The sequence below is a fragment of the Leiobunum rupestre genome, chromosome 2 (assembly GCF_980474605.1).
Source record: "Leiobunum rupestre chromosome 2, qqLeiRupe1.1.hap1, whole genome shotgun sequence".
Classification (NCBI taxonomy): domain Eukaryota; kingdom Metazoa; phylum Arthropoda; class Arachnida; order Opiliones; family Sclerosomatidae; genus Leiobunum; species Leiobunum rupestre.
The window spans coordinates 63,124,013-63,133,811 of NC_143385.1; the positions used below are offsets into that span (position 1 = coordinate 63,124,013).

At 40.7% G+C, this 9,799-nt stretch overlaps 2 protein-coding genes across 3 annotated transcripts; one reads left to right on the forward strand and one right to left on the reverse strand.

The window, feature by feature from the left end:
- Positions 1 to 6,485: 6,485 nt before the first annotated feature.
- Positions 6,486 to 7,309, reverse strand: LOC149958695 (uncharacterized). 2 transcript variants are annotated; one of them, XM_090166051.1, is made up of 3 exons: positions 7,213 to 7,309; positions 6,950 to 7,146; positions 6,486 to 6,890 (listed from the first exon to the last, which is right to left on the reverse strand). In XM_090166051.1, exons 1-3 carry the CDS (start codon positions 7,232 to 7,234, stop codon positions 6,576 to 6,578), a joined length of 534 nt encoding a protein of 177 aa, XP_090022177.1. In that variant the 5' UTR covers positions 7,235 to 7,309; the 3' UTR covers positions 6,486 to 6,575. The 2 variants fall into 2 exon arrangements, with proteins under 2 accessions (XP_090022177.1, XP_090022179.1); XM_090166053.1 differs by having other exon boundaries at positions 6,950 to 7,143; positions 7,213 to 7,296.
- A 399-nt stretch (positions 7,310 to 7,708) lies between these two features.
- LOC149958696 (uncharacterized) lies at positions 7,709 to 8,398 on the forward strand. Its single transcript, XM_090166054.1, has 2 exons — positions 7,709 to 7,813; positions 7,875 to 8,398. Exons 1-2 carry the CDS (start codon positions 7,786 to 7,788, stop codon positions 8,336 to 8,338), a joined length of 492 nt encoding a protein of 163 aa, XP_090022180.1. The 5' UTR covers positions 7,709 to 7,785; the 3' UTR covers positions 8,339 to 8,398.
- The last annotated feature ends 1,401 nt before the right edge of the window (positions 8,399 to 9,799 follow it).

Sequence of the window (9,799 nt, forward strand, 5' to 3'; positions counted from 1 at the left end):
ATTTTTTATTTCGGTTTTCGGTTCGGTTCCGTTTGGCCCCTACTACTTTTCGGTTCGGTTCCAGTTCTGGTTACACTTAGACGGTTCTCGGTTCGATTACGGTTCCTTAAAGAACCGAACCGCGACTCTTCATGGCAGAGGCGGATTAACCCTTTCGGCGCCTTTAGGCACATAATTTTTTTTCGCCCCTGTGCATTGTCTAACTGGTTGGTCAGCTAAGTAGGGGCAACCAAGTACTTCAACCGTGGGGCTTTATCAGAGTTTTGGCGCCCCTAGAAAAATGGCGCCCTAGGCACGTGCCTACTATGCCTAATGGTTAATACGCCCCTGCTTCATGGGCTGTCCTTGTAGGTGAAGTAAAAGTAAACCCGGGGACGATAGAGAAAAACTAAAATTAGAACAATAATAAAAAACTAACAACGACGCGGTGATTTTAAATTTAAATAGTTTTTTAGTATAGTATATATACATGTATAGTTAGAGGTGATAGGTGCACTGTACATACATCGCGCCGATGTGTAATCTAATGTCTCGCAAAAAAAAAAGTATATCACAATTATGAACTTCTTACGTTGCTTCAGTAGGTAATACATTGGTTCAAGCTGTTATGGCGGTTTGCTACTTATGTAGTTGGACTTATTAATACTGAAGGTCTTGGTCAAGCCAAGCCGAGTGGTAAATTAAGTGAAAATGTCAAGTAACTAACGCATATAGGAAGGCGTTAGCGAAAATTACTATGTCATTGGCGTAAAACAGACAGGCCGCCTTGAACTGAGAATTTGGCCATTCAGCACTGCTCCCACACCTGTCCGACGTATTTCTAGATACAGAATGAAAAGCAAGGGTGATTGAGGGCAGCCCTGTCGTAGCTCAAACCGGCTTTCCACCACACCAGACCAGCTTTTGCACGTTCTTAAATTGCCTTCGAGAAATTAGTAAGCGCGTCTTTATTTTCAAAAATCCAAAACACCTTCGGCGTCCCACAGTCACCCTTGGCACATTCTTCATCTATATACATAGTAACAAGGTTATCAGCAAGGCATTCGGATTGCATAGTCTACCGTCGAAACGAACTTAGGGCCACGCCAACTAGTACAACCATGACCTTTGGATGATAAGTTGGTAATCGCTAAAGCGTTGGCTTCAGTTAGGTTCTTCATTAATTTTCCACTCTCATCTTAGGCAACAAACTTTGCAATATGGGCATTAAAATCACCTAACACGCATACTTTGTTCCCTTTGGACCCTTCTCCAAACAGTTCTAGATTGGTTTATTCCGTGCCGCCACTTTAGCGAGAGAGCCGGTGGAGAAGTATAGCACCGCAAAACTTATCCCCGGGAGGCTCACAGGCTGGAAACAGTGGGGCTCTTTGCATAGCTTATGCTTTACTAATCGATCCACCCCCCTTCTATCCTTACCTTGTCGTTTCAGCCCGAACCAGTGAGTCCCACTAGGTATATGAGGAGTTTCACGATCAGTGCGTCCGAATTTATAGCCCGGTGTACCTAGTAACAGAGACTATACCACCGGAGGTCTATCATCATAGTGCCTTACGCCAGCGTCCACAAGCCCGGACAGGTGACAAATCCAGCATGGGTAGTAGTAACCTACTACTGATGGTCGCACCTTCGACGTAAGCCACTCAACCCAGCAGAAGGTGCAGCAATGGGACGACGAATCCCCACTTCGCCCACAGCAGTGGGATTAAGAGTGGATGCTGTAGCAACTCCAGCCGACACCCTACCTACGTAGGTAAAGAGTCAAACCCTTGGGAGAGAGCTCCTAAAGGGGAACGACGAGCACACAGCAGCCCAAGTAACCCGGCGCAGCCGGCACCGGAGATCCCGGTGTGACTCCAAAGAGGCCGGGAAACAGGACCGCCGTGCCCTCATACGGAGACCCGCCGCCCCACAGAAGACTAGCCAATCCGCCGAGGCGGCCAGTTTGCACAGACCCTCTCCGTTAGCCTGAGCCGAAGCTCAGTTTCCAGCCCAAAACTGACCGAAGTTGGAGGTGGAGATAGGACCATTTGATCAGAGCTAACATCTCCCAGTGTGCCACCGCCCTTGTGTGTTACAAGAGCCGGACCCCGACTCCCCGGTAAAGCCACCAGTTATTGCACACTCTAACCCATTTAGAGTATAGTTTCACGATCACGTAGATGAGTTTTGGTCGTACATTATTATTATTATTATTATCATTATTTTGAACAGTGACCAGGAGGTGGCGTGCCCGACGCGTGAATCAAACTAAAACAGGATCCTAATCGACGAAGCCTAGTTAGTGAAATATATCATAAAAAGCTAAATTAATTATCAAAGGATCACATACAAGATACAAAATTAGTTCTTTAGCTTATGAAGCCCGTCTATTGAAAAACTGATTTAGATATGCATTGATTAATTATCTTTGATAAAAAAATATAGGAGCGTGCTAGCACACGGCCCACGTACTGCCAGATTCATTACACCTAAGATTTTTAAACATGGCTGCTCTTGAGATACCTTCGCAATGGCGCAGTCGCTGTTACGCATATTTTCCCTGATAGAGGGATAGGAAGAAACTTGCTAAAGAAAATAACTGGCACCTATCGTAGAGGATATTCACTTTCTTTTGTTCCAGCCTTTTCCGCTTTTGGGGAATCCTTTTTAAAGGGAATAGAGTAAAGTCAGGGCCGTTTTAATGAAATTTGGGCCCCAAGGCAGACTTGTGGTGTGGGCAACTGTGGGCCCTTCCTAGTCCAGAGTTGCAACCACTAAAATTTGTCAATTTGTTAAAAAACTCACTGTTTAATTTTTAAGATCACGATATCCATTTATAAACTTAGTTAATAAATGAGATACAAACGTTTACACGACGGGTGTCGAGACGTTGTTTTTATGCAGACTTTACTCGTAGAAATGGTAAAATGCACACTCAATCCTGGAGCTAATAGTTTTTAAAACCATTTTTTCTTAAAGTTTGTATTGCGGGCCCCAAGGCAGTTGCCTCGCTCGCCTGTGCCTTAAAACGGCATTGAGTAGAGTGCAGCGCGTGTTCCGAATAATTCCGTTTTCCACAGAACTCCATGAACTCGAATGGCATAGGCGCACCATAAAAATATCTTTATCGAAATCGCCTAGTAGTAATATATCCGAAAAATAATGGAAACTTTTCACCTGTACGGTATGCAACAAGTGTTTCCTTTTAACCAGTTAGCTTTTTTGATCTATTGGGGCTTAGAAAAAACAGGTCGTTGTATTTGCAAGTGAAAAGTTTCCATTATTTCAACAAGCACTATACAGGGTGGCTTGATTTGCTCTGACCAGGATTTTTTCTCAAAAACTATTTGAGATGTAATTTTGAAGTTTTCAGGGTATGCGTATTTAGTTGGGAACGCTTTAAATTGTAAATTTCAGAAAACTTGAATACGTTTTCACGTTTTCTTTAAATTCATTTTTTGACCGACAGGTGCTAGGGAACAATTTTCAATGAGAAAGTTGTAGAGCATACTTGAAAACCTACAAATAACGTTTGTTCGCCATAGCAGGATAAAGGGTTCTTTTACAAAGCTTAGTTAAATTAATTGTTTTTAATAATAATATTTCAACAAACAAGTGAGAGAAAGAGAAGCTGGTCTAATTAGACTGAATTTACGTTGATCTGTCGAAATCAGGGTGATCTCGGAGCACCCGAGAGCAGGAAATGGAACAAGCGAAACTTGATCGGATCAGATCCAAGCAAGCAAATGGAACATTGTTGATCAGAACTATCATAAGTGTATAATATTGTTACATAAGTGTGACACTTCCTATTCTTCAAATGCAAAAGTTTTACTGAGAGCTAATCACAAGACAGACTGTATTACGGACTTCGTCACCGTTTTGCTTCCGCTCGCTCCCGCGTCACACGCAGCCTTTGACAGCGCCTCGCTAGGGGGAGGTTTTCAGCTTGTGATGACGTCACTCCGTTACTAGCTCTCAGTAAAATATTCCCCAAAGTGACAAATTTATAGAACAATATTATAGACTTATGGAACTATCTATAGCGCTCGAGAGTAGTCAAATGGAAAACGCTATGAGTCTGAGATTTATCAGACTAATAGCTTAAACTTTCAATTTTACCACTCACCAGTAACTTCAAAAAGTTTTTGCTTATAATTTATTTTATTATACAGGGTGTTTCAAAAGTTTATGCAACAATTTGAAGGAGTTGTAGGGGGTGAGTTGAGAAGTATGCCTGTTTTTTCTCCATTTTCGTACGATGAGGTTAATGAGCGCCAGAGAGCTTCAAAGTGTGGCCTACTAGCCCCTGGAAGTAGGCTGCAGCAAGCGCAACACCAACCCATCCAAAAATACAATTATAAGGGGGTACAGGGGTACTTTGTAACCCCCCCCCCCCCAGATTTCAGGCGGAGGTACAAATATAATGTTTAAATTGCTTTTCCAAAAATTTCATAAATCGGATTTTGGTCCATAATTTCCCAAATCTCTTAGAAATGATAATTACAATATACATAATATTCATATACTTATATAAAATAATTAAGAAAGTTATTTAAGTCAATACTGAATTAGACTTGCTAATTTCTGCTCTATTGTTGTTAAATTCACTAGCAAATATGCCAAAGAAATTTAGAAAAACCAACCAAAAAACGAAATAGTTTTGATATTTTTGTGGACGAAAATGAATTTCAGGGAATCCGTAGATTTCTCGCGGGTGTCGCTTGTGCTCGTTGCCATGGTAACGCGTATAGGTCGGCCATGACATTAAGACGCCCATGGTGGTCTTGGGATTATTTCGCAGGACCGTGTGGCGTTTTGCCTCGTGTTCTGAGACGTTAAATTAATGCCATGGTGACTGTTTCAAGGTGGGGCTTAGTTATGACGTATGCCTAACACATTACGAGCAAGCACCCAATACAGAATGGTAAGTTAATTTCCGGTGAAATCTTCCTTTAAAATTATAAATCAAATGTTTTCTTCCGTTACATATTGTCGTGAAATAGTGAAAAATAATATTTATTGTCAAAGCCTTAGTTTATAACGTTCGTGGAGTTTTCGTAAGCCGCCATCTTGAGAAGAGTCTTTTTACATTTAACGCTTTTTAAATATTATCCCGAAGAATTCATCTCAAAAGTGTTGTATATTGATATTCAATATTTATTATATGATTGTTTATGTTTATAGTTCGGGGTATCTCGGCTAGAGGGCGTGATAGAAGTAGGTTTCATCTCCCGCCTCAACCTCCCCCTCCCTGCTGCACCGGCATGGCCAGTCGCGCACGAGATTGCGCATGTACATCTTAATCAATAAACTTGTAATATTTATTATAGCAGTATCCGTGTTTATTCATCAAAACGAAATACACAATAAAGAGAAAAATTCCTTCTTAGAATTTTTACGCACCCCTGGGCTGTCCCGAATTTTTACTTCTGTATCCGAACAAATATTTTAATTCCATAAGCCTTGGCTCTAATTATTTGGTGTAACTATTTTAAATAAAATTTAGTGTGACTTTGATTATATCAGAACCACGGCCAACTTTGATCACGCGCTGTTCGCGCTACAGCGGCCAACACATTCGTCGAAATTCCGCGAGCAAGGAGTTTCCCCCTATAAACTGTACTATAACGTGTAGGAGTTCAGCGCCACGCTCGGTTGTTATATTGACTTCAATGTAAAAACTATACTAAAAATAATAATCCGCTAAGGGCGCTGACGTCATACACATCTTTTGATCATAGGTTAACACAGAAACGTCAACGAATGAAATGGCCGCTGTAGCGCGAGAGATCGAAGTTGGCCGTGATCAGAACAAAGTGCGAAACTACGCGCTAAAATTCAAAAATTTAACTCCTTTCGTGGTTTCGCTAGATAGCGTCTAATAGCGTTTTCCATTTAATTGCTCGAAGTTCCCTCCGAAGTCATAAATCTCGCCCCGATCGACTAAACTCAAACCGCAAATGGAACATCCGTTAGCATATTCCCGCGCTTTGTTCTTTTTCGTCGGTTGGTTATTGGAATTCTCGCGTCTTGATCCGCTATTTTACCAAAAACATCAGATCTGGATCAGTTTATCGGTGGAAATCGGCAGATCGGGTTTGGGCGATCTCAGAGCACCTGAAATAGAATACACTTATCTTGGTAGGAGCAAATCCGAGAACGCAATTGAAAAATAATGTTGATTCAATAAGAGATAATTTAAAGTCATACCCTAGATTCGAAATCACTCTCTCGCGTGTTGCCGATAGCGTTTACCCACTTCCCGGTGGAACTCCGAAAACATTCGCTCCATGGTTTGCGCCTTACCGCAACCGATGGAGCCCGATTTTTCTGAGGTCACGTGCCGGAAAAGGGTAAACGCTTCGTAACAAAACCGTCAATGGGAAAGCTCTCAGTATTCGAATCTAGGGTACGAGTTTAAGTTATCTTTGATTCAATGGATCTCGTACATCTTATACGTCGTCTGCTTCATGGGAGTAGTAAGAATATCTGCTAGCGAGTTTACGAGCTCAAAATAAAATTTATTGACAAATGTACATGAAGACGCTACAGTTAAATACTGTAAAATTAAAACACTATTTAGCTCATATTTAATGCAAGTCTACTCGGGTGTCTTCTTCGACGAAGTCATTAGGTATTTGAACCTTTTCGAGTTTGACCTTGGGGCGCCTTAATGGTTTGGGAAGAACCCGGGTAGGAACTGGCTTTCCGACTGCTTCCGTCGTAGTTTCTGGGTACCAGGGAGCCGGGCTCGTGAATCTCTGGTTGGTTCGGTAGTCAGTCTTCTCGCAAGCGCTGGCGAAGAGAGAGTACTCGCAGCTCAAGAGTTCTTGGTCGAAAGTAGTGTCATCGGGGCACTTGAAGGTGTCCTGAATCATGGCGTAACTGCCATCGCTTCTGTAAAACTAGAAGATCCAGATAATTATTGTTAGGGAATGACTAAAATTACGTACACTCAACTTACCTTATGACAAATATGAAAATATTTGCAGTCGTTTTCGATATCGCTATAATAACCGTACATTTTATCGACACAGTTGAAGGACGTCAAGATTTCTTCGACGGGCATACCAGGTCTGCGAGGCGTGACATGGATTGCACGTACCTCGTTTTCACCAGTTGGAAACGCCCAAGACATGGTGAAGGACATGAAGCAAACTACTTCAAGATATAAGTACCATTACTATGTATAACCATTTCACAACGTCAAAAGATATTAATACTTACCAAAAGCGAGTTGGGCAATCATGATTTCAGCGTTTAAAGCGACAAATTACAATGTAATCAAATTTGATAACACACGTTGAAATCGAAAAGTTATTCATAAATGACGCGTTTTTATACCCATTGGCATGTTACCCAAATTACAGTATTTTGATCTTGAGTAGCTCAAAGGTCAACATACGTTTTTTAAGAAAAACGCAGACTGGTGTGGTAACGTACGTATTTTGCGTGTCGAACGAAGTTTTTTAATGTTATTCTAAGCTGACGTTGGCCTAATTTTTAATTCCAGGAGGCGTTAATATTATTTCGAGGTGTGAAAGCTATTGGTTTTTGCGTGATACACTTCCGGTTAATATTATTTCTCTGTCTATTTTCTTTAATAAAACACGTACATTGTTGGTTTTTTACCACCATTTAAATCGTCGATGGTTAAAGTGCATATTGAGCGAAGTTTAAGAGTATAAATAACGAAGCTCAAACGAATTTCAACATTGACTGTTCTCCTGATTCATATCAATAACCACGTATTTGGATAGTCTCGTGTCGATTTGATTAATTTGCGTTAAAATTGTGATCATGAAGTGTTACTTTAGTTTTGTCATTGGTAAGAATGTTTATAGATTCTTAGAACTTAATTCTAAGTAATGTAATGGTTTTCTGTTAAGTGTTTTTGGCGTTCCATTTTCTTGGATCTCACGGTCAAGAACCTGAGCTGGTGGACCTCGAGCAAGTACTACCCGTTGACGAATTTACGCCACTGACTATGGAAATGATGAAGGATATTCCCGCACCCACTCTCAACTTCACTTTCAGCTGTGCTGGACGTCTCTACGGATATTATGCTGATCAAGAATTCAATTGCGCGTATTTCCACGTCTGCCATCCAGTCGAAGACGTGAACGGGGACCATGTCATGTCCCAGTTCAGTTTTGCGTGTCCCGAAAAGACCATCTTCGATCAGCAACAACTAACTTGCGACGACGCGGATGATTCCACGCCGTGCGAAGTTGCCCACGAGCATTACGACGTCAACCAAGTCTTCCTCGACATCATGGATGGTACTTTGGTCCCCACACATCCCTCGTTTGTTGAGGCTTTGACCACAGCTAGTGTCAAGCCAGAATTATAATATTGACGACGTATTTATTTATGTATAATTTAGAAATAAAGTACTTTTTTTACGAAAAATCACTTGTATTTATTGTTCTTTATTCTACCAGTACACACGTAAGGATCTACTTTAGCCGCTATGGCGTGACAGAGCTAGAAGTATTTTAAGGATATACCAGGGCTGCAGTTGATAATTCTTTGAAAAAATAACGGGATTGCTGAATACCTTTTCTAAATGAGGGTAAGAAGTCGTCTGGACTCATCTAAAATTATGCCGTAAATAATGTTAAAATCGTAGATATAGTTGAATTTAAAATAAAGAGTTGGGAACTAAGGAAAGGGGTAATTATAAATACTGATGAGGGAATCCTGAACGCCTACTGAAAACCAACCGATAGAGGGATTTACTAGTGCCAATAAGGGCTGGACATAAGGCACTAGTCACGGGATTTGACTACAAACATTAATGCTCTGACTACAAACATTAATCGAAATCTGGGGGCTCACTAGTCAATTTCACTAGTGGAAAATTTACCTAAATATTCATACATAATGACGAATAGGGCGTTATCGTAAACTCATCAATCATCAATCCGATTTTATTTTTAAAAAATGTGATCGGCCAAAGTCGTGTAACTCAAGTGATAATAAATTCCTTATTTAATTCTGACGGGTAAAGCAAATTGTTGGCTGTCCTTCTTGGTTTTATACCCCCACTAGTCAGTGACTACTAAAATAAATTAAGATAATAAAATAATCCAGCGTCGTCTGCTTAGATAATCTCTAGCTCGGTCACGCTACTATAGTTGTGACAACTTCTTGTAGGATTCGTATAGGCGCTAAATAAAACATCAAGTAAATCGAGAAAGAAGTAATATTTATGAGAGCCAGGACCTGCATGTTACTGTTTATATAGTGTTTGTTGAAATAATGGAAACTTTTCATCTGTTACCTGGTTAAAAGGAAACACTTGTTGCATACCGTAGAGGTGAAAAGTTTCCATTATTTAAATAAGCACTATACAGGGTGTCCACTAAAAACGATCCAGGGCGAATATCTCAGAAACCGTTTTCTCTAGCAATTTAAAAATTTTCATGTTAAGTAGCACGTGCAGGGGGCCAAAGAAGAATGATAACCTCGATGACCTTGAACCATGTCTTCAAGGTCATCCAAAAACTATCTCGAGAACCGTAAGTGTTAGAAAGTTGGTTCCAATTAGAAAAGTGTTCCCCGTCACGTTTTATGCCTACATAGCGTGAACATGATCGGATTCGACCAAAAGTAAGTCGAGAAAATTGGTACCAAAATCACAAAGGTCGTAAAAGGGAAAATTGCAAGACAGCGCTAATAACTCCAAAACAAGTCGTGCTACATTATCGAAATTTGCTAGACAATCGCATCATGGTAGGATATTTTAATATTTGGAAAATTGTACGACCTTGAACCATGTCTTCAAGGTCATACTAAAATTATCTCGAGA

What these genes read in the sequence shown, in the direction of transcription:
- LOC149958695 (XM_090166051.1), bottom strand. Translation starts at nt 7,234, where the DNA reads ATGATTGCCCAACTCGCTTTTG. An exon ending in GATTGCCCAACTCGCTTTTG is followed by an intron (nt 7,147 to 7,212) that starts GTAAGTATTAAT and finishes TATATCTTGAAG; the next exon opens with TAGTTTGCTTCATGTCCTTC. An exon ending in ATTTTCATATTTGTCATAAG is followed by an intron (nt 6,891 to 6,949) that starts GTAAGTTGAGTG and finishes TGGATCTTCTAG; the next exon opens with TTTTACAGAAGCGATGGCAG.
- LOC149958696 (XM_090166054.1), top strand. Translation starts at nt 7,786, where the DNA reads ATGAAGTGTTACTTTAGTTTTGTCATTG. An exon ending in TTACTTTAGTTTTGTCATTG is followed by an intron (nt 7,814 to 7,874) that starts GTAAGAATGTTT and finishes TTTTCTGTTAAG; the next exon opens with TGTTTTTGGCGTTCCATTTT.